General features: G+C 36.5%; 1 protein-coding gene across 3 annotated transcripts in view; it reads right to left on the minus strand.

Moving 5' to 3' along the window:
- LOC109057470 (kazrin-like) overlaps positions 1-22,119 on the minus strand; it is a 138,304-nt gene extending 116,185 nt beyond the window's left edge. The window contains exon 1 of one of the 3 annotated variants that reach the window (XM_042766432.1): positions 21,533-22,119. In XM_042766432.1, the coding sequence (XP_042622366.1) occupies positions 21,533-21,608 (76 nt within the window). In that variant the 5' untranslated portion in view covers positions 21,609-22,119. The remainder of the gene's footprint in view (positions 1-21,532) is intronic. The other 2 variants (XM_042766437.1, XM_042766438.1) reach the window with 2 other exon arrangements.
- Positions 22,120-25,048: the final 2,929 nt, after the last annotated feature.

Below are 25,048 nucleotides of genomic sequence, written 5' to 3' on the forward strand. Positions count from 1 at the left end.
TAATTCTTTCATAAAAAGAATCATGTTAAATTCCTACATAGATCATCAGTGTTGAGTCATTTAAGTGACTGATTCAATAACTCATTCATAAAGTGAATCATTTTTATGTTCCTAAATTAAACAGTGTTTTTGAATGAATTGGTTCAGTGGTTGATTCAATGACTCATTCGTCACTTGTTTCTTTCTTAAATGAATAGTGTTTTTGAATTAATTAGTTAAGTGAATGATTAAATTACTTATTCTTAAAGGAAGTCACTTGTTACTTTCTTAAATGAATCCATGTTTTTGAAGAAATCATTATCTACCAGCGTTATGATGTAATTTACAGAAAGTGTCACTTGTGGGATTAAATGGCAATAATTATTAGTGGTTGCATCAATGCACAGACTGACAGCCTGTCTAGAACTCCAGAAAATCCATTATGAAACCCTAAAACATTTTGAGATGTTATTACTGTAAACTTCATTTTGAAATTGTTTTGAAGAGGAGCAATTTTGTTTAACAATGTTTTAAAAATGTCTTTTAAGAAGGTTTTAAGACCCTAAGCTATGAACAAGCTGAATACTGTATGTAAAGATATAACTGCAGAATATTCTCAGCCTACCTGCTTAGGTAAGATTTCATAATGGGAGTTCCTGCTAACAGCAACACAATGCATCTTTCAAGTCAGTGACATATGAAAGAATCTCAAGATTTGTTCATTGCTGTTAAAGTTCTATTAAACATTTGTCTTTGGTGACTTTGTGTGTATGTCCGTTTTGATGAAGCTTTACAATCTGATCTGGCAGATGAATTCAATAAAGTTCAGACTGTTCAAAGTGACAGTTCTATAATTACATCAGAGAGCCATGTTTCGTCACAACAGACTGCGGATTCCCAGGTGGAGACATGAAAGAGAAAGACTGAGAAAAAAGCTGTCACTGAACCAAGCCATCTGATCTCTAATCTTGATCTCAGATGATGACAACTGATGTTTGGTGTCCTCTCTCTCGCTGCCTGACAGGAGATGAGAAGAGCCCTGTGCTGAAGCTAACCTACTCATTCACCCTGCCAGCGTGGCCCCTGGAACACATTACCATGTAAATGACTACATGCACTCCTCTCTCAGAGAGCGAAATGACACATTAAACGTTCCGACAGAAGATAAAATATGAAAACTTTCTGAGAACGAGTGAAAAATTATTTCAAGAGTCATAAAGCCAAGCTGGGGCTTTATGGATCGAGAGAGATTCAGTTCTTTATGAGCCAAAGATAAGATGATAGGATGACTCACACAGATCTGTAATCTGTTATGCATTTCGACCAGGCTTGGACACAAATGAATGATACTTGCCAATTTCAGAGTTTATTTTGGATGGAGGTGAATTTTATAAACCGGGATTAATGTGATTAAGGATTATGTCGTGAAACATCTTGGCTGTCTCTCATTTTTATGTTCATGTTGAATTAGTCATCACTTGAGAATATTTCATTTTAAATCACTTTAATGGCATAACAATGTTATCTTTAGGGCTGTCACATGAGCAAGAGTGCTGTTGTAGGCCTACTGAAGATCACTGAGGCTCGACTGTAAGTGTACAATAGTTATTTTAACAAGGAGTTTATATTTTTAAACAATATCAGCGGCCTTGTGTGCGGCAGACATAATATTCAGAACTAAAGTGTGTCTGCGAGTGTTATTTTGCAAAATTACAACAGTTCAATAATCAAGAAGTTAATACTGAGTAACGTACATTTTAAAAATAATATTCTGTTACTTTGTGTATGTTTGCTCCGCCAATGAAAATTATTTCAAAAAGTTGATTCACCTGTTGCAACACAGCAATGGTGTTGTTGTTTCTAAATGAATCAGTGTGTTTGAATGAATCAGTTCAGTAAATGAATCAATGACTCATTAAATCACTTATAGCCAGCAGAAAGATTTACAGAGAAATCTGTGGGGTAAAATAAAAATAATTATTAATGATAAGTGAATGATTATTTGTCATGTCATACCATATCGTCTTGTTTATGCTTGTTTTAATCCAACACAAAACAACACTCTAAACTCAACTCTGTGTATCTCATTAGTCACACATTTTTCATAATGGATCAAATGGATTGAGGTGCATTGCAAAATCTTTTTAAAAAACATTTCTCATGATGAATAATGTGGAAAAAAAATGGAAATGCCTTAAAAATTCTATGCATTGTTTTACTGACGTCAGAGTATTGGTTGCAGCCTCGATGTGATAGCTGTCATATTGAGACTTAACAGCAGTTTTTCCTCCATTTAAATTTGGTGTAGGTCTATGACAGGATTTCTAATGCTTTCAGAACAAAAGAAACGAAAGATGATAGCAAGAAAGAAACAGATTCTGAGTACTATTATGTTCAAGGGATGATGAGCTGTTTGATTCCTCTGTAGCTGCTGGGAGCAAAAGGAGTCACTATGGGGCACCGTCTGCCAAGGCAATTTGAGGGCTTTCCAATGGCTTCACACTTCAAAAGTGAGGAGCAGAGTTAGATGAATGGATGTTTGGTCCCTCGCAGGTTTCCAAGTGCACAAGGGAATGCATTCAGCATCACCCCATTACCAAGGAAAAACACAACCAAATCAAAATGGAGACAAAACAAGAAAAAGAAACAAGAAATGGCTGAAACTGTCTTCAAGGGGGGATCACATTCCCATTCTTGTATTCTCGCATACAAAGGGTGAAATCAGATTCCAGAAGCTGTCATATGCCATTGTCATGCTAATTGCCAGGCAGTGTTCTGACAGCTTTATTATAGTTTTCCATGCCTTTGTTTTGCATATTATAACAGAATTCCACACCATTTGCATCACTCACTCAGTAACCTGCAATTTAGTTGTTTACATCACCGTAATACACCGCTATCTTTGACAGTGTGCAATCCATTCCCTGAGTGCCTTTGATTGTATGGTTCCCTGAGAGGCAGACTGTGAGCCTGCACCTGCATTCCTGATACAAAGACAGTTAATGCATTTGCAGTTTTGGACAAAATCATTTGGCTCAACAGGACAATGTAAAAAAAAAAAAAAAAAAAATGTAAAAAAAAAAAAAAAAAAAGATAAATGCCACAGATTATAAACACATATGACAGATTTCATTCAATGACTGTGTTCATGAGGCGGGGATTTTTAGCATGCGTTAGCCATCTGTGAACATTTAGACCTTTGCACCTCTGCAATTTGCTTGAAGCTAGAGTGAGAGACAGAGAAAGAGAGGCTTGTTAAAGTGCTGCACAAGGTCAGTTCTCAGCAGAGAAAAAAATGTTAATGTAGTATTTGCCAAAAACATGAGTCAAATGGTCTGAACCGTTAAAGGGATAGTTAAAGGTTATGAAAAATCTTTCCAATATTTTTATATGCACGTTCAAATTTGCTACATCATGATCATCATGAGATAGACAATAACCAGTGTCCTTTGGCATCATTGATGCAGTGCTTTGTCAAACAAAAATAAAAAAGAACAGAAAATAACTCTAAAGAAACTAAAAAACAACAAGTATTGGTTATATTTTGTATTGGCTAATATTATAGAATAAATCTTACCAACCTCCCTGCATTAAACAAGACTATTCTATAAAATAAATGAAAAATTAAACACACACACACACACTACACTGTACTAATAAATGTAGTGCTATTAAACAATTTTAGACAATATCAGCATTAATTTAAGCAGCACTAAAATATTAAAATATACTAAAAACTAACAATGATAGAGTAAAAACATAGAAATTAAAACTTAAAAATGATAGATTTACAGATTGTTACAGCCAAATATTTACTGTAATTGTATGCAAAAGAGCCACACCAAAATTCACTTATTTTGTGTTCCATGTAAGAAAGAAAATCACCCGATTTGGAATGACATTGGGGTGAGTAAACAACGTCAGAACTTTCACATTGGGGTGAGCTATTCCTTTAAGGCAGGGGTGTCCAATCCTGCTCGTGGAGGGCTTGACTGTCCCAACGAGTTTAGTTCCACCCAGCTCCAACACACTTGCCTGAAAGTTTCTAGTGAGTCTGAGGACCTTGATTAGCTGTTTCAGGTTTGTTTAATTAGAGTTGGACCTACACTCTGCAGGACAGTTGCCCTCCATGAACAGGCTTGGCCACCCCTGCTTTAAGGACTTTATATAGTAGAGAGACTCATCACAAGCCATTACTTCAGGCATCTCCAAAACAAACGTTGAAGCATTTCAGCAGTTACCATGCCGCTATGCTGTTCCCTCAGCTTACATCCATCCTCTGCCATTTTCCCAGCCTGTCAACCAGCTCCTCCGAGGCCTCCTCAACCATCTCAACTTTCATTGTGTAACAGGCTTCTTTGGCTTTGAGAGTAACATGGGGCTGGTAAGCACCTCCACAAAGCCTCTAATCAGTGGCGTACACAAACTGCAGTCCCCCTGAGCCCTCGAGCTCTCCCAAACTACAGTCCTGACTGCTGAATGCAACGGCACTGTCAGAGACGTTTACTAGGCGGAGGTGGAATTAAAGAAGAGAGTGAGGGAATTAAGCATTTCAAAGTTTGTGCGTCAGCAGTCACGCATGATAAACGCAACCAGAAGCAAAGCAGAACTAAATAATAATATTCTTCAAAAGTAAACAAATTACAGGGAGCGCTACATCTGATTTTAATAATCTTGAATACGTCCGTTGTCCGAAACTGTCAATGTGACAGGCATAAAAATATTAAAAGGAAACATTTTCATAGACTGAACCTGGGCTTTTATAAATGTACCCTTATCAGTTAGGATACATTAGAAGTTCCACTGAGTCTTAAGAAAAGTTGCACTGCCCTTTAAGATTTATTCATAAAACTTTAAATTGAATTTTCTTTGTGTTCCTCATTTTGCATTTTGCCTCTCCTGAAATGTTCATCTGATGTCTTCCATTTAACCTCTGTAGGTGAATTGTTTCCATAATCAAAAATACTCTAAAAAAAAAAACACACCAAAAACAACACACCTTATAAAAAAACAAAAAACAACAAAAAAAACAAAAAAAACTACCTCTTAATAATCCCTCTGAGACGTTCAATATAAAGCGGTCACAATGTTTAAAGCCCACAAAGGAAATTCTCTCAACTAAAATTGTCTTCGGTGACAAAATATGTGAGTCAAAACATCCTGAGCTTATAAGGATATTACAGCTTTGAACGTTTTCACTACACACGACTGTAGTGCTGTGCTTGTGACTGCCAGTAATTGCATTAATATTTATTGAAGTATAAAAAACTCTTTGCTGATAAGAGTGCAGAGAGGACCCGCTAGTTCCCTCTGCTAACAATAAACATGGCAGATAGAGTGAACTTAATTTTTCTTCTCAACAAAATTCAAAGTATTTCAAAATTCAAATGAGGGAGGGGAAAACTCTCTACATCAATAAATGAAAGTTTACCTTAAGACGGTCTCAGCAAACGTTTCCATGGTGACAAAGCAGCCGTCCTTTGCTCTCAGATCAATATTAATGTCACACATGCCGCGAGGCTTTGCTCTTATCAGTCAGAGAGCTTTTTCCTATGGCTGTCCTCCAAAGATTGCTTGACTGCTTTACACTGAGAACTGTATTAAACATCATGTTGTTGGAAGGGAGAGTGGAGTGTTTCATAAACAAATAAACCGTTGTGTATGATTAGAGACGCATGTGAGAAAATGGATGTACCAATGGCTCTTCCATATTTCAACATTCATACCTCCTCCAGTTATTTTGGGAAATTTTCATGCATGTCTCTGGTAGGTGGTTTAATGTAAAGCAAATTTATTTTACATAAGTTTTTTTTTTTATTACTCATTTATGACATAAAATTCTGACATTAGAAATATTAAATAAGTCATTCATTTATACTGAATTATATTCATATTTATGAATGTATTATTTAAAATTTTGTATATTTCTTTAAAAATTATATTAAAATATATAATGAATAGTAATATTATTTTAAAAAGTCATTTTTATTACAAATATAATACTCAAAAATAAATCACTATATAAGAGTCATATTAATTTTATGAATGTATATTAAATTAGATTAATATTTATGAATGTATTAATTAAAAAAAAATGTTGTAGTCCTGTGAAAAAAACTCACAATGGATGACTAAATGCAGCATAAATGCAGCTGAAGCATAGATAACATACTAATGGTGTTACTCAAGTACTCAACTCTCTCAATTACAAACGCAATAATGTTAGCAGTGAATAAATTAGCATTAAATGTTAGAGGAAAGAGATATACTAACAAGTCAGAGAGCTGAGTGTGTTTCTGTAATGAAGTAACATTTAGCAAATGTCAGCCGATCACCTCTGAAGACCGCAGGCCAGGTATTTCAACAAGAGACTAAAACATTCTTATAAAGCCTTCAGAGAGCTACTCTTTACCTGTCACACTTAATTATGGCTGCACCTCGACCATATGGCAAAGTTGCTCTGAGTTTTTCTCACTGACCCGTTCTTCAAAGTAGATTAACCCCACAGTACATTTTTATTTGAATTTGTCCACAGCTATCTGTAAGGGCTGGTCATGAGTTGTATAAACACCTATTCAACTGCTAAGATCTCAGGAATTTCTTTTTTAAAGCAAACACTTGACATTTTGTTATATTAACAGAGCTCTGGTGACTGTGGTAAGAGTTCATTCTTAGGTTTATTTCAACAGTATCATAGAGAATTTTTATAGATCATACTTACAGCCATTTGTCAACTTCAAGGGAAGAATGTATGCTATGCTAAAATCCCAATGGCAGAAAATCTGAACATCACACAGCTGAACAATTATCTCATGATGCATGCAGATTTAAAAATACCAATCAAACTGAGCTTTATGCATTCTGCATTCTGCATTGCTATTATATTATGTTTTGTACTCAAATTCCTAATAATAAGCCATGGGTATCAAAGAAATTACAACAAATATTAAATAAGAAGAAGGTAGCTTATTATAATAATGATCTCCTAGCTAAAAGAGATATTCAAAGAGAAATGAAAAGGGAAATTATTGCAGATAAGGCCCTATACAAACAAAAAATTTAAGCTAAAATGTCACAGGGATATTCTCTACAGGCCTGGGAATGAATTAGGACAATGATCAGCGTCCCACATAAGAGTACAGGGAAGAAAAACAAATATGATTGATGATTTTTTTTCTGATTGATGATCTGTAGATTTCTCCCTAGATGGAGGACTGATTTTGTGGTTGCAGGATTTCTTAAGTAATAGAATTCAACGAGTGTGTGTGGGTAGTTCATTGTCTGATAAACAAATTACGAATGTTGGTTCTCCACAAGGCTGCGTCCTCTCACCCTTACTGTTCATTTTGTACACAAATAATTGCAGGAGTACATGTTCAGGGAAGTATTTAATTAAATTTGCAGATGATTAGTTATTTATTTATTTATTAGTTAGTCATTAATTAGTCTCCTCCAATGGCATAAGGACAGTCACGGACCCTTTTGCACCAAATCTTAAGTTAAATGTTTTAAAAACTAAAGAAATGTGTACTGATTTTAGAAAAGAATCCTCAGCGAGTGTGACCAATATTAAAGGGGAGCAGATTCAGGGCGCTAAAGAGTATAAATTCCTCAGGGTTTTCCTAGACTATAAATTGAGTTGGGATAAATGGACTGAAGCTGTGAACAAAAAGGGTCAGCAAAGGCTATACTTTTTTAGGAAGATGGTATCATTCAATATAAGCCTTCCATTGTTTAAAGTGTTTTATAATTCTTTTATTGAAAGCGTTTTGACCTTTTGTATCACATTTGCTGGTTTGGAAATGCTACAGTGGAACGAAAGAGTTCACTGAGGAAAGTCTTAAATATTGTGAGTAAATTTCTTGGTACCCCTATAGGCTTGGAACAAATTTAACAAACCAGATGCCTTTGTAAAGCTATGAAAACTACATCTGATCATATGCACTCGTATGATGAGTTTGAGCTTTTGCCTTCAGGGCGAAGATTCAGGATGCCAATGTTTCTTAAGGGGGGGGGGGGTGTTTTTTCCACAAGCAGTGAAATGCCTAAATGAAAGATAGTGTTTTCCCCCCTTCATATTTACTGCTTTTGTTGTTATGTCATATTGTTTTCTTTGTGAAACACACATTGAAACCCACTGAAACAGAATTTCCCCAAGGGGATAAACAAAGGTACTACTACTACTACTACTTCATTACACCTCAGCAGCTGCAATGGCACTAAAAGTGTTTCCAAATCAACAATGAGACTGAGAAAAAAAAATCTCCCTCACATTGCTGCTTGATATTTAAAAAAAAAAAAGGTCTCAAAAATAATTATTTAGCACACAGAAGGTCTCTTGGCATCTTTTTAATTATTTAGCACACAGGGGTTATTCAGTGCTTATAGCGTTTGAATCATCCTTTAATTCACATAAGGATGAGCCAGACAGGTACGGAATTTGAAAATGTGACTTTACAAAGAGACAATATTGCCCCCATATGGTTTTGAAAGTTATAGCAACACAAGCAATGAATGTGAATCTGATGAAGAACAGCGATTAAACTACATAAAACACATAAATAAATACAAATCTAATAATATTTGTTTCAAATATTATAATATGTGAGTTTCAGGTTCAGTTCTGGCACCCTCTGCCTCTATGCTGACAACAATGAGAAATAATGAGCAAGACTATGTAAGGAAAGCAATACTCGTGTACTGCGTGCTGCATACTAAAAAACAAAAAAGAACTGTGTATTATGCAAAAAGAAATGTTTCAAATGGTAGTATGCTGCATTATCTCAGAGATGAATTTTAAATCAAAGTTTATTGAAAACCGTGTTAACCTTTGGGTCTGATTAAACAATAAGTCGAAAAAGAGAGAAATAAGAGAAAGAGATGTTGGTACTGTGGTTGATATTGCTTCTTGTTCATCTGTCACACAATTCAAGCAAACTGCATTATGGGATACAGTAGCCAACGCAATAGTAAGAGAAGAAAAGTGGTATTCTATTCAGATCATAGCAGACTTAAAGGAATAGTTCACCCAAAAAATTAAATTTGCTACAAATGTACTTACCCTCAGGCTATCCATGATGTATTGATGCATTTGTTTCTTCATCGGAACAGATTTTGAGAAAGTGAGCATTACATTGCTTGCTCACCAATGGATCCTCTGCAGTAAATGGGTGCCGTCAAACAGCTGATAAAAGTATCACAATAATCCACAAGTAATCCACACGACCCCAGTCCATCAATTAACTGTCTTGTGACGCAAAAACTTGCATGTTTGTAAGAAACAAATCCATCATTAAGATGTGTTTAACTTCAAACCGTTGCTTTCGCTGCTTCCTTTATCCATTATATTGCTTTCTCCAGTGAAAAAGTCGTCTCATCTGAATCAGGAGAGAAATATGCACAGATCAAATACAGTTTATAAGCAAAAACAGTTCTAAACAAATAAGTTAGTGGATTTTGATTTAGGAGGACAGCAGAGGATAGACTTTTGCACTAGAGGAAGCATTATTATGGATTGTGGACTATATTTTGGCCAGAAGCAATGGTTTAAAAATAAAATGCCTTAATGAAGAATTTGCTTCTTACAAACATGCAGCTTTTCACTTCAAAAGATGTTAACTGATGGACTAGCATCATGTGGATTACTTATGGATTATTGTGGTGTTTTTATCAGCTGTTTAGACTCTCATTCTGACGGCACCCATTCATTACAGAGGATCCACTGATGAGCAAGTGATGTAATGCTCAATTTTTCTCTGTTCTAATGATGAAACAAACTCATCTACATCTTGAATGGCCTCTATTTTCATGAACTATTCCTTTAAAATTTGCATACTATGCACAGCAAAAATGTATATTGCAGAAAAAAATATATAGTTTGGTAATATGCCATTCTGAACAAAGCATACAGAATAGCATGTGTACATACTGCATACCACTTAAACAGTAACAGTAGTGTATGATAGTATGTTCTTGCAAATATAGCATACAGAAAATATGCATATAAAACAGTGTAGATATTACCGAAATATTAAAAGTATGACCCAAATGTGCATACTGTGCACAGTGTACATAACCTACTACCCAGAAACAGTGAGTTTAACTCCATTCTGAACATATTAGTACACAGAACTTTTCATATAATGCACAATATACATTACCTTTCAAAGATCTGGGGTCGTTTTTGAAAGAAGTCTCTTATGCTCATCAAGGTTACAATTATTTGATAAAAAATACTGTAAAAACAGTAATACTGCAAAATATTATTACAAATTAAAATAACCCTTTTCTGTTTTAGTAAAAATAATTTATGCCTGTGATGCAAAGCTGAATTTTTAACATCCATTACTCCACTCTTCAGTGTCACGTGATCCTTCAGAAATCATTTTAATATGCTGATTTGGTGCACAAGAATCATTTCTTATGATTATCAATGTTGAAAACAGTTGTGATGCTTAATCTTTTTGTAAAAACTGATCCATTTTTCCAGCATCCTTTGATAAGTAAAGTTCAAAAGATCACCTTTTATTTGTAATGTAATTGTTATGTATTAATTTCTTAAAAAAGAATCTTACTGACCTCAACTTTTGAACAGTAGTGTACATACTACAAGAAAGGTAGGAGTAGTATAATAATAAGTCAAACACAGCCCAAATTGAGTGATCTCTACTAACAAAGCTGATTCTCAGCCATCTCTGATACCTGTGCATCAGTTCTTCACAGAGGGGGGGAATTGAGGTCAAGTCCATACATAGTGCCGAACAAATACTTCTAGGCATCACTGTTTGCAAGCCGTCGTGACAGCCGTGTTACACTAGAAGCGGAGCGGCTGCCCTCCTCAGGTGAAATCTTTGATCAGTCCGCCACCTAGTGAGACATCCCGCAGTACAGCTCGCTATGCTTTGGAAGCCTTCTCACTGAATTTAAGCCTCTGGAAAAACAGATTCCAATACAAGCTCTGACGAAGCTTTTGAAGATAAAAGCCTCTTCTGACCCTTTGATAACCAGCCCAGGGCTTACAGTGGACTAGCTGGATGCCTTTGAATTGCATTACACATTTTCTCCCCTTTTCCTCCTAATGCTAGCCGAGCCTTTTAAAGAGGAAAAGGGAGAGAGAATTAAATTGACATTAGAACTACAAAGAGCACAAAGCATCAATTACACTTGTAATGAAGCATGTAACAATAGGGTTGATAAGCAGTTGTGTGGGACAAGGTGCTTGCCTAATCGTCCATATTGATCCCACTAAACAAGAGGTCAGATTGCATTTGCATACTCGCAGTTCGCACCATTACTTTTCCACAATGCAAAAGGACACAAATGAAGTTCAAATAGGACCTGCCACAGGCATTTCTGAATATAAAATGCCACGCCACAATAATAAAGACCTTGACAGCCGGCAGACATTCGGTTCATATTGACGTGCGACTGTGAAATCAAATTACCTTTGATACTGTGGAATATTGCACATGCAAAATGTATTCATGAGATGCAAGCTGCTGCTGGCTTTTTTACATTCAGACTGGGGAAATTAAGAACCACCTGACCACATACAATGGGAAGAAGTATTGTACGGGGTGTCATCTAAATGAAATATAAATGCAAATGTAAGTATGCCTAGTCTACCTGCTGAGACTCAGTATGAGAGAACAGTCAGAGGGAACTTTTTACATGTGAAGCAAAGATAAATATGGCTAGGTAGAGGCGTCCCTGAGGCAGATTAGCACTGACACAGTGCACGTCGATTTTTAATGCCTTGATGATGTGCCTTTGGAAAGCAAGGACTACAGGGAGAACCTGTGACAAGGCTTGAGCCAATTAAGGGTGTTTGTGTGTGAATGCCAGCGCCTGTCATATTCAGAGGAGGAAAGTGGGTCAGCACTTTTCAACACCTCTAAAAAAGAGAAAGCAAGCGTGAAAACTTTTCCTACACAAAAAATATGAGACCTTGTGGAGCAACAAGGATTTGTTTAGGGTGTTAAATGCATAATTTGCAAACAGTGCATTGTTATGCAAACATCATTTTGCACAGAAATATTCGTGTTCAACTACATGACTGAAACAGGTTCCTAAGAGATCACACCAGTTCTATGCTTTTTAGCCGATCAAAAACTGTGAACCTCTGTCTGTGAATCAATTAGAGAGCATTCTTGAAGTTTGCAAAATGGCACAATATGGCTGAAAATCATTTACAGCAGTTCATTACAGCAACCTCGCTGTTATAACTGAATGTATTGTGTAGTGCTGTGGTTGTATGATGTGGAGGTAATGGAATGTGCTTTCAGGCACATCCAAGTGTGACATTATTTTGATTCTTGTTGGTATATTTGGCTATTGTTGAAGTTGTGCATCCCACTGGAGGGTGACGAAAAGAAAATAACAGAAAGAAAACGCAAAGCACAAACACTCAATTGCTTATCAAAGCAGCATCAAGCAACATTGTCTTCACAGCAGGCCTTGTTAAGACTTTCAACACTTGTTTTTCTTTTTTTTTAAATAATAAAAACATAAAAAAAATTAATAAAATGCACTATCCTTTATACAGATACAGAGTTTATGTGCATTACTTTTATAGCAACACTCTTCTTTTCCAAATTGATTTCCATGTAAGATGAGAGTGCAAATATTTTAATTTTAATAAATTTTAATTAAATCTTTTTTGCATTTTGTTCATGTACCTACTATTTTAATTTCATAATGTGACTTTTATATCTCACAATCAATGTGACCATTTCATATGCTATTTCCATATAGAATAGCAAAGGTATTTCAGCTTATTTTTAATATTTTCTAATATTATTTTTAATATTATTTACTAGTGAATACAACAGAATTTCCCTTTTTTTTACGTAAATTTAAATGCAAGTTAAAAATATGTGATTAAAAATAATCTTTTGAATTTCACATTTTATCTTTATTTTTTAAGTGTATTTTTAACTATTATCTAGTTCTGAATAAAACTAAATATAATTTTTACTATAAACAATATTTATTTTTTAAGTTAAAGTTAAAATATAAGGTAAACAACATTTTTCACAAATAAAATCTTATAAATTATTTATCTTATGACTTACTATTTAAGCTGACAAGCAATATCTGGTTTGAATTAGGGAGAAATGGAAGAAACAATGTATCAGGCCATGCTTTTTGTACCATCCACTTAAACTAGACCCTATAAAATATTTAAAGGGGTCTGCTGAAGATGCTGTGCTCACTGAATGCAGCCTCACTCCAGCCATTTCAGACCATAATCCAGACATCTCTGCTCAAAGTGCAAAGAGAGCAGGCTCTCAGTTCCATGATAGATGGATCACTCATCCCACACAAGACCAAGACCTGCATGAATTAATCTCTTCACCCCGTCTCATTTCCTCTCCGTCTGCCGCTGCAGAATATGACCTCATCCTCCCGTTAGTCAGTCTGATGCGGAAAGACAAAAGATGGTTAGGAAGAGTGCAGAAGGTGTTTTTTCTGCTCCATAAATCTGATTTATAGGGTGCCTACGCTATGGATTGTGATTGTTTACTTCCACCCATAGCTGAGCAATTCTGATCCAGGCATTTCAGAGCACAGGAAGCCTTGAGCTTGCTGGAGTGATGTCTACTGCCCATAGCTAGGTTACATCGAAATCAAAATGTTACTGCCATGTTGAGTCAATCATATGTCTTCACTGAGCTGCACACAATGAACTCTCTGCAGTGCTGCACCTCAGGTGTCAAAACCTGACAGACCTGTCATGCACTGACAATAAGGTGAATTGTTCAATAAGGAAAATTGTTCAATTATAAGTAAAAATCCTGACTGAACTTAAAATGTCAAATTGTCATGACATAAAACCTGCCATCCCTGTAACAATAATCTATTTAGATTAATTAATTCTAAAAAATTATTTACATGATTTTTAACTGTTTGAAATAATACTCATTACATAACATTGATTAATTAAAGATACATCAAAAAAGTCACACAGACCTCAAGGATTGGTACATGAAGCACAGCAAGGCTTATATCAGCTAGCATCATTTTAAGCCCAAAGAACAAACACATCTTGACATCGCAAGACGATTAGTGATTAAATGTGACAACAAAATCAACAACAACCTACATAAAGCTGGCAAATTGTCAAACAATACAGGCATATCAATTATTCATGCCATGATGCATGCTGGGAAGAGGCCTATCTGAACTAAATAAAAATCCATTAACCCAACTGACAGGCTTGTTGGTTTGACCAAAAAAATTTATTTCTTCAATGCATGTACTTATTTTTTAAAAGAAACTAATACTTTTTTCAGCAAGGATGCATTCAATTGATCAAAGGTGACATTAAATACATTAATAATGTTACAAATGATTTCAAATAAATGCTGTTCTTTTGAACAAAAATCCTGAAAAAAAGGTGTAGCGCTATTTATATTAGTGGAGAAACATTTTTTAACATTATTATGTAATAAAAAAAATTTACGTGACCCCCAAATCAGCATATATTTAAATGAGTCTATTCTATATATTAATATAGAAGCTGCATTGAGACTTACACGTAAATAATGATGAAAATTAACCAGATTTTTTTTTTTTTTAATGCCACTAAAATAAATATAATTCATAACTACCCAACTATGCTGATCATAAAGGAAAGGACATTTACCTGGGCAATCAACCGTACTGAGTTTGCATCTTTAACCCTTATGCTTCCGAATGTACCTCTCATCGCAGTAATACCTTTAATCATTTTAAATCAGCGAGAAAGTTCTCCTCAGCTCTGCCTCAGATGTCTAAATCAAGCATTGCCTGGAGGGAGCCCAAAGTGTGACTGATCACAAATAAGCTTTAGTCTATTACATGTCACCGAGCAAAGCCAACGTGGCTGCTGACATTAGAACTCATGGCGGTGTCCTCATTTTTGCTAAATCTTGCTTAAAATAAACCCCTTTTGTCACACCTCTCAATCCCTGTGTGTCAACACAAGCTGAATTGTTTGCTAATATCTGCCATTTTGCAAGCAAATGACAGCAGCACTCCTCCTTGAGCAAAGGATGAGATAGACCAAGCAAAGATAAAGCTTGAGCCTTGAGTCAAATGAAAGTCAAAGCATATAACATTCAACACAGTTTTCATAATACATCTAGGAAGAGCAGGAAGAATATTCCACCCATGGTCTTTAAGACATCCCAATCCTACAGGCTTAGCCAATATCATTTGAAGAAGAGAAAAACCATGTCTACCCTAGTCTATGTCAGGAGACTCATCACTATTGAGCAGTAAAATGTACTGTTTTAATATTCAAGTCACGTCTTGCACACAGATGGAAGAGCGGTGTGTGTCTAAGGCTGAAACAGATAATAGCAGTGTTAACTGAGCAACCTCTCTACATGATAACACACGAAACAAAAGAGCAATAATGTGTGGATTTAGCAAATGCATGTGGTTTTCCCACCAACCAACAAGCTTACTGGATGGAACATTTCAGAAAGTGTGCCAGCCTTAAAGGTTACATCAACCAAAATCGCATTTTATAATTCACGCTTGAGGTAGTGAATGATTCATTAAATGTTTGACACCCATTTTGTCATGAATGTTCATGCTGAGAATGAAAAAGTCATGTAGGCAGCCCTCAAGCTTTGAGATATGTTACTGCAGCTTCACTTTTTTTTCTTTTTCACTTGAAAAGCTACAGTGGGATTTTTGAAATACAATAAAAACTGAAAAAGGTACTCATTCCGATATGGTGTCCTCACATTTGAATGAACCTCAAAATTTCTGCTTTACCCAATCAAAAGATTAGGCTCAGTATACTTATTTATTTTCAGCAAGAACAAATTATTTTGACTGATCCTTTGGTCAAATTACAATAAAGACATTTATATTGTTACAAAAAATATATATATATTTCAAATAAATGCTGCTCTTTTTAATAATGTATCATGGTTTCCACAAAAAAATATCAAGCAAAACTGTTTTCAACACTGATAATAATAAATGTTTCTTGAGCACCAAATCAGCATATTAAAATGATTTCTGAAGGATCATGTGACACTAAAGACTGGAGTTAATGTAGCAGTTAGCTTTGCTATCACAGAAATAAATTACATTTTAAAATTTAAATACTATTTCACAATAGTATTCTTATATATTTGCACAAATAAAAGCTGTCTTGGTCAATATAAGAGATATGTATATAAATATATATAAATGCTAGATAAGTAAAGTTCAAAATAAGGCAGTAGGGGGTGGGATATACAGTAAATCCAATGTAAAGGCAGAGATACCAAATAAGCCGAGATTAAAATTATTCTCTCCATGAATAGAGAGAGCAGCATAAGCTGCTGTTGCAGATGTTAAAAGCGGATGCTTGGCTACTAAAGCATGACAGAAACCTAATCTCAAAACAAGTCCTTTGCTATACAATTGTACTACAAGGTTTCGTGTACAATAAAGACAGGAGAAAGTGCTACAGCATTTCCCAAATGTGTAAATTCAGAAAGGTGTGAAATTGACCCTTGTGTAAAAAGTTCTACAGTGCACAGACTACAGCGAGGAAAATAAGAGAGAGAGAGATGGAGAGAATGACGGGGGATGCTGGGGAGGATCTGATAATATTAAGCAGTCTTCAAGTTACATAATGAAAACGAAATATGTGGATTTAAACCCACATTCCGGATGGTGTGTCAAATTTCCAAAATAAATAAATTAAAAATACGACGCACTTGCCACAGACATATTATGAGATCCCTTTGAAGTGGTTTCAGAAGAAAACAAATTTGCATGCAGGAAGTTCTTTAGCTGCTCAAGACTTGCCAGCTGCCTCTGTCAAAATATATTCCCTCAGATTTAAACACTATTCAGAGCAGTTCAGAACATCATGTGTAGGGACTGATATCCAAAGCAATTTTAAGCTCCAAAGTAACCCGTCAATTGGATAAAACTGGCATGGCCTACAATCACACCTAACCTCTCGATAAACAGCATCAGGCAAATCCACACAGGCTCATGCGCTACATCATTTTTCAACTGATTCCTTATGGAAACTCTCCAGGGGAAACGTTGTGTGTACTTCTTGCAGTTTAGAGGGAGTTACATCACTTTTCTTATTATAAGTGAAATAGTTCAGAAATCTCCAAACTCCAAAGCTTAAATTCAAACAAAACTATCCCCTGCTTAAAATTCATGAGAACGCTAATCAACGCGCGCTGCCTGTAAGCTAAGCCTTTTCTGCACTAACGGCTGCATTGCCACTTAAAACCAGTTTCTTTCAAATAGACTTGGATTTCTGTCCAATTGTGAACACCAAAGTTCTTGGAATTAATATTTGTGGCATTCGATCAGCAAATTCACACTGGTACAAAATGCTACCCTACAAAGCTTGGCAGGCCTATTGTTACAGCTATAGCCTATTGGTTCAATAACAGTGATCAAGAAAGAGAAGCTCTCAAATTAGCCATCTTTTGACCCAGATGGAGTGATTGTCGGGCCTCGTGAGGGATATCTAATGACTCTGGGTTGATAAAGATTTGTCAGTAAACCTATGACATAACCACTGCAAAGAAAGTGGTTCAAGACCTCTTATGAGATGGATATTATGCATCAAAAACTATCAGCAATACTTTTTTGCAAGTAACATTCTGTTGCGAGCGACATATGCACAAAAATAATGTGAGAGTCTGTGAGCATGTAATGTCCCATGAAAATATGCCTGAAAACATATGGGAGAAATAGTCATAGATTATTATGCAAGCAATGTAGCAGTGTGCAACTGCTAATATCGCAAATAACAACTTGCTAGTGGCAGAGACTACTAACTTTCAAATATGTATAATATAACAACAACTAGCTTTTTATATGCAGTGGATCTACTGTTTTTGGACAATAGATGGAAAAACAGAATAAAATATCAACAAGTATTATCTGCAAATAAATAATAAATACCCGATGATAAAGCAAGATAGAAAAAAGATAATATATTGATATAGATAATTAAAATTGTAATATAGAATGCTATTTTGTTATTAAAACATTTCTAATGTTGGCTTTAGTGTCACTGCTGTATTGTAGTAACGGGAGTTCTGATTATGCTATGCCTGCACAAATATAGGGCTTTAGGGAAGCTTTATGGCTTCCTCCCTCGAGAGGGACATGGACTGGCCCTCTCTCTACTGTTAAAGGTGACAGAAGAAAAGATGTCTCAAATTCTAGACAATTCTGCTGATGCTATTCTTTTCCCACTGCTTTTTTACCTCCTCTTCATTGGGCCAATGATGCAGAAAGGTGACTTATTCTTGGTCTTGGTGTAAACAGACTTGGCAAAAATTTCTGCGCTTGTAGGTCAAGTATTCAAGCATTCCAGAGAGATGTTAAATATATATGTGGGAGGTCATACGTTGTATGCAGCATCAAGGCTTATTTTCACAGAAAAAACTTCTCAATCAAACATGCAGTGTGGAAAAGAGGCCATCACATCCTGAGACACCGTGTAACTCCGTCTGGCCCCTGCAGATCCCTATTAGAGTCACTGGTGCTGCAAATTGTGCCATCGCTAACATCTGCAGACACACACAAATGAGCTCACACTTGCAGCCCCGTCCAGCCATGTCCGTTACGTCAGCCAAAACAGTCTGTGTCTCGGCGGGTGAGTGCATAGACTTGGATCTCAGCCATGCTCATGCATACCCATTTAAACACCAACACAGAACATAAAAGCATCGGCGCCTCATGCCACTGAACTGTGCAGTGGATAATTTTGCGTCGCTTGAAGATGATCTTTCAAAACACTTATGGAGCAAACACTGGGGACTTTGATCAATGTTAACAGAGAAAATAGTTTGAGGCGAAAGTGCACCGAAAAGCACCACATCCTCCTGTTGGAAGACATTCATGCAAATTAGAAAAGAAAAAACTGAGTGAAAAAAAAAAGAAAGACGTCTCAGATCAGTTTATTGTTTATAAAGGAAGAAACATCAGAAAAATCCACGTCCAGTGTGTCCACAGGGAAGGACACATCAGAATGTCTCGAAACGACAAAATCTCATCATTATGGATGATCCAGAATGTGAGACATTCAAAGCAAAGAGCCACAGAGAAGTAGCCGATTGTAATACATACAGTATTCCAGCACCGCAGAGGCTCAGATATTGCAGAGGAGTCTCATCTTCAGGCACTTCAGAAACACAAATTCAGTAAAGAGGCTTTCAGCGCTCCAAAAGCCACACGCAGAATATTAATCATGGCAATGTCACACACTCTGCAGACACTAATACATCCCTGCATACCGAACAGCTATTGAGTTCACAGAAATAAAAGGCATCTCCGATTGTTGACTCTGTCTAGGACGCTCTCGCATTCCTCCCCCCTCCCACAGACACCTGATGATTGTTGACTCTGTCTAGGACCTGGCCAAGGCTGTCTCCATGGCAACTTGCTGTGACGCTCTATAATCTGCGGACTGAGGCATCTAGAGAGAATCGCAACTCTCCAGGCCTACACATACACTAAACTCTTACACATATACAGATATGCATTCACCCCCCCCCAACCCCCATCCCTCGCCTTCGCCGCTTTGTTCCACCAGTCTGGCGAGCGGGTCTGTGACCAGCGCTGTAATGGCTGCAGGACCGGATGCTGATTGCCTGGGCTGGATCACCTCGATCCCCAACTTCCGTCCCCAGTTGCAAAGTCATGTTTTATGGTGTATTGATTATGTGCTTTTGTGCTGAGGTGTTTTTCCTGTCCTCAAACGGTGCTCCCAAAGGAGCACAGTCTGGGTGTTGGTTTTTTCATAATCTAAATCCTAAAAATTTTCTAGAAAACATCACTTACCCTAACTAAACAATAACTTAAAATTATACCCAAATGTTCAAAAACACAAAAATCTCACCCGGTTGAAGCTATATACAAAACTCTCACCCAGAGGAAGGTAATTTCAGGACATTTCCATAAAAAAAAGGTGATAACTAAAATCACAGAGTTAAAACCCAGTGACACTGGCTGATATTTTGCACGTTTCAGGTTGTATCCTTACATGTGGAAGCAATACTGTAAATTCCTTTGGAATGAAAGCATTTATCAAAAACACAAAGGCAAATATATAAACTCAGAATGACATTCACCAGAGTTGCTATAGATGCATGCTTTTTCAAACTCTGCCCCAGAAGAACTGCGTAATCGTGTTTTTCAACGGCAACTTGGCAGCATGGCATATCTCTGCTAATTGGCATGTCAATGTGTAGAGACGTCGAATTAAGCATCAAATTAAAATCTGCTTGGATTGCCATTACCGCTAGTATCTCGGTCTTTAACAAACTGCTGTTTGAGTAATTGCATCCTGCAGCAAGTCTTCTTAATTCAATTGCTCCACTGACATCTAAGCTGCAACTTTGACATGAGAATAAAATCTGCTAGAAGCTATATAATATATTGATATAGGCCAGAGATGTCTACAAAAACATTATGAAAGTACACTAAATCATTTGATCAAAGATAGCATGTTCATAAAAGCAATCATTACCTGACATTATGTTAAATGTAATGTTAACACAGTACAATAATTCCTTCACAGCTTTATAAAGATTGCCCTATAGGCACTGATGAATTATTAAAACTAAATAAAAGAATTACTATAAATAAAAGAAGGGTTTAAATCACAATCCTTTATATGTAAAAATCAATTAAAATATGTGAATATTATTTACAAATTTTACATTTTATTTTAATGGTGCAACAGTGTGTTGTGTTAGTGTTATATTTTGGCACGTAAATAAAATAATACAATGTATATATATTTAATCTCAAATATTAAAGATTTATATATTATATATAATAAGTCTATATAATATATACTAATTTTGTTACATGGGTTTCATTTAAAGTTATGAGTTGTCATGTGTTAATTTGTCACTATAGTTTCCATCTGTGATCTTTCTAAATTAAGACGAGGACCGGAAATATTTTGGTACACTTTTACAAACCACTATCCCACAAAATCTGTATAAAGTCATTAGATGCAGAAATACAATCTGTGAGACATATGTTATGAAGCAGCATCTATTTATAGCACTGTAACTTTTTTTTTTTTTTGTAAGACAATATTCATAATTCATCAATGCTTAGGAGTACAATATTTATGAAGCTGTCAAGGAATTATTGCACTGTTTCAGAATTACACTGGTGAGGTTCACTCTACCCTGCAAAAACTATCTGAGTTAGTCTCTCAACACAACTTTCATGCTCCCCTTTCAGCCCCAGGCCTCATGACTGACTTATTAAGATCACTACATCCATAAGCAAGATGAGACACACACACACACCCGCAGACACATTTCTTGACTGTGTGCAGCTCATTAGCGGGCTGAAAGCAGCGGGGGAAAAAAGCTGGTTTTCTCTCTGCATGCTGGGTGCCTAAACCAAGAGATCAGGATTTGCAGTGGACCATGAGCTCACCAGCAGAGCTTTTACAGAACATAGCCAAGAACTCAGCCGAGACTTGTCCATTTCATATTCACCACACCAAGGCTTGCAAACTGGTTTTTCAGACCCAATGTGAAAGATCTCAGGTACTTACTAGCTTGCATCAGCTGTCCTTGGCGGCCGAAGACCTGGGAAAAGGTGGTGGGAGTACAAGTGAGAGTGTCCTCCATGGTTGGGATGTCCCACTAGGTTTCGGAATGACACGCCACGCAGAAAAGCACCGGTTTGTTGTCTGTCCCCTTTGAAAACAGAAGCTGTAGCAACGTTGGAGATGTGTAAGAATAGCACAGAGGTTTCTGCTCGGGACGGAAAGAAACAGCCTCAATCACATGCAAGATAATGAGGGAGTGCTTCTGTGTGTGCGTCAAGGAGAAGGAGTGAGAGCGTGTGCGGAGAGCGAGCTTGAAAGAGGGAGAGAGGGAATCAGAGCAATGATGTCTTGCCTTTTCCTGCTGCTCTGTGACCATGTGTTGAGGTTGTGCCTCGCTGGCAGGTTTCTCCAGCCTGAGAGCGGCGGTCTGAAGCTCCTGGTCCAGTGTAATCTGTCCTGCTGACTGAGTGAGAAACCTTCGCTTCCCCCAGGCTCAGGGTGGGCTGGCGTTTGTTGTGCTCTGATCGGGTGCGTGTGCCCTCTTCTCTCCTCCCGCTGCCTCAGCTCTACCCCTCCCTTTCATTTCTTGCTTTCTCTTCTCTCTCCCTTCAACTCGACGATCTGTTTCATAAGAAGCGCTGCTGCAGGGAATTTTTTTTTTTTTTTGCAAATTTTGCAGCTCTGCTTTTTAATTCCTCCCCCTGTGGAGGAGTGAGGAGAGGTTGAAAAGGATAGTTCATTTTGGGTAACTCACCCAACGGTGGCAAAATATCAAATGGCATACATTGAAAAAAAAAGGTATAGGTGGGATCTTGGGATGTACTGACCTACAGTGACCCCCAAATGTATTTGGACACTTAAAAATGTATGAATGTCTGCCTTATATAACAAAATATCAATCCTGGTGGGAAATATATAATACATCCAGTAAATTGACCTTGAGACTGGTAGTTTAAATCAATAAATGGGGAAAAAAGCTTAGAAAAGTTAGGCTAGAGAAATGTACAGCATTATTTATTTTCAGATGTCACTCGGTTTGATATTTTATATTTGATGCAACAACATTGTCATTTCTAGGTGTCTTTGTCGTCACATTTTCCAAATAATTAATTCCAATCGATATTAATTTGATTCTTCAGTAGATATATACATACACACACTTTATTTTAAAGTGATGTAGTTACATGAACTTAACAATAACAGTAATTATAAGCAACTAACCTCAAACCAAACAACCTCAACTCCATAGCAAGTTTAAATGAATGTTATTCAGTAATAACTCAGTAAATTTGTGTAATTACACTGTAACATCGCCTTAAAATAAAGTGTAACCTTCAGTTTTCCTTGCAACAAATTATTCATCCAATATAGCTGTTAAAGACCCATCTACTGTTCCTACATTTCATTCTTCTATAAACTTTGTCTGGAAACATTTCAACATTCATTTTCAGCCGTTTCCCCATTTGTCAGATTTTCCCATGAAAGCCGTGTGTCAGGTCAGTGTGATTGTTGAATCTGCTCTTTGCCATAAGAACATGGAAGATCTGCAAGTGTAGTCATATCCTCCTGTTTTAAAAGAAAACATGGTCAACCTGGTATTACGTAACATCCAGCTACATCAGCCAGTCATAAAGTTGAAAGGTGACTGGTTTACACAAGGACAGCCTGCAGTGCCACAGTGGTGAAAGAGAAGGTCATTTTATATTCTTTTTCTTTCTTTTATATCAACTAACTCTGAAATTTAGACTTGTGACAAGAGTGAGTTTCAGAGCTTTCAGCTGACAGACAAGGCAGATGCCGAGTGGCTGGAGCTCACTGGAATTAATTCCCTCTGTCTAACTGAAGGTTCACTCAAATCCAATTCTTTTTGAACATGAACTGAGGAGACACGCAGATAGTAAGCTGTCAGCTGGGGAGGGTAGAGCTGTTCCTCCTATGCATTTCCCTGCCTGAAGAAATCATTCTCTCTCTCTCTCTGGCTCACTATTCTTCTGCTGCCCTCAGAGAGGCAGACAGGTATTTGATAATGTACAGCAGCACAAACATCCTCAGCCTACCTTGTTACGTAAGCCAACGATATTTCTAATGGTCTCTGAATGTAGAGATGAAGTAATATTTTGCAGCAATACAGAGAGCAATAAAACTAGCAGCAAGTCTGAGGTTAAAACTGAACTAAGAATCAAAACCATTTAACTGTTATATAATTAATGCAAGTTCTTGGTCTTAAAGGAATACTCCACTCCAAAATGGAAATTTGGTCATTAATAACATACCCCATGTCGTTCCAAACCCATAAAAGCTTTGTTCGTCTTCGGAACACAATTTAAGATATTTTGGATGAAAACCAGGAGGCTTGTGACTGTCCCATAAACTGCCAAATAAAATACACTGTCAAGGTCCAGAAAAGTATGAAAGATATCATCAGAATAGTCCATCTGTCATCAGTGGTTCAACCATAACTTTATGAAGCGAAAAATAATGACTTTATTCAGCAATTTGTCTCCTCTGTGTCACTCCACATCAGCATAGCGCCATTTTAGAGAATCTGAGCAGTAAGCAGGCAGTTTACACTCTGTGTCAGCTGCGCTGCACTAATGCGCTGTTTTCTTTCAAATCAAAGTAAGTATATGTAGAAAACGTATCCTTGTGGCATGACTAACACAGAAGAGTAAACTGCCTGCGTACTGCTCAGATTCTCTAAAATTTTGCCACACTGATGTGGAGTGACAGAGGAGACAAATTTTTGAATAAAGTCATTATTTTTATTTAATTAGTGTCCAAAAAGTATTGTTGCCGCTTCATAAGGTTACGGTTGAACCACTGATGGCAGATGGACTATTCTGACGATGTCTTTCATATTTTTCTGGACTTTGACAGTGTATTTTATTTGGCAGTTTATGGGACAGTCGCAAGCCTCCCGGTTTTCATCCAAAATATGTTAAATTGTGTTCCGAAGACGCACTAAGCTTTTATGGGTTTGGAACGACAAGGGGGTAGGTGATTAATGCCAAAATTTTCATTTTGGGGTGGAGTATCCCTTTAATGCGAACAATTCATTGGCACATACGATTTCAAAGAAGAGTTTAAATAAAAATCTCAGTCTTCTGAAATGACTTTATTTTTTCACAGATTCCACATACCACTGTAAAAAAAAAAAAAGAAATTAGAAGTTGTCTTTCTACTTCAAAATGTAATGTTTAATTCAGTATGTTATATGCCTTTCTTAGTAACTAAGATTTATTAGCAATTTCTGGGTTAAAATGGTTTCTACACCATTTTTTTCAGTGCATGATTTTTTCCAAGTTGTAAATATAACAGATTTTTGTAGTGCCAGTGCTCTATTATATGGCCACTGAGGTCTTTGATGGAGCGAAATGGCTCTTTGCAGACGTGATTTATGTTTCACAAGAAAATACTATTGTAGTGTATGTACTTCAAAATTGCATTTTTTACTTCAAAGTTATAGTTGCCACTTCTTTGTAAATGTTTTGGAATTTTACTAGCAATATTTCAGTAAAA

This window comes from Cyprinus carpio, chromosome A11 (assembly GCF_018340385.1).
Source record: "Cyprinus carpio isolate SPL01 chromosome A11, ASM1834038v1, whole genome shotgun sequence".
In the NCBI taxonomy this organism is placed as follows: Eukaryota; Metazoa; Chordata; class Actinopteri; order Cypriniformes; family Cyprinidae; genus Cyprinus; species Cyprinus carpio.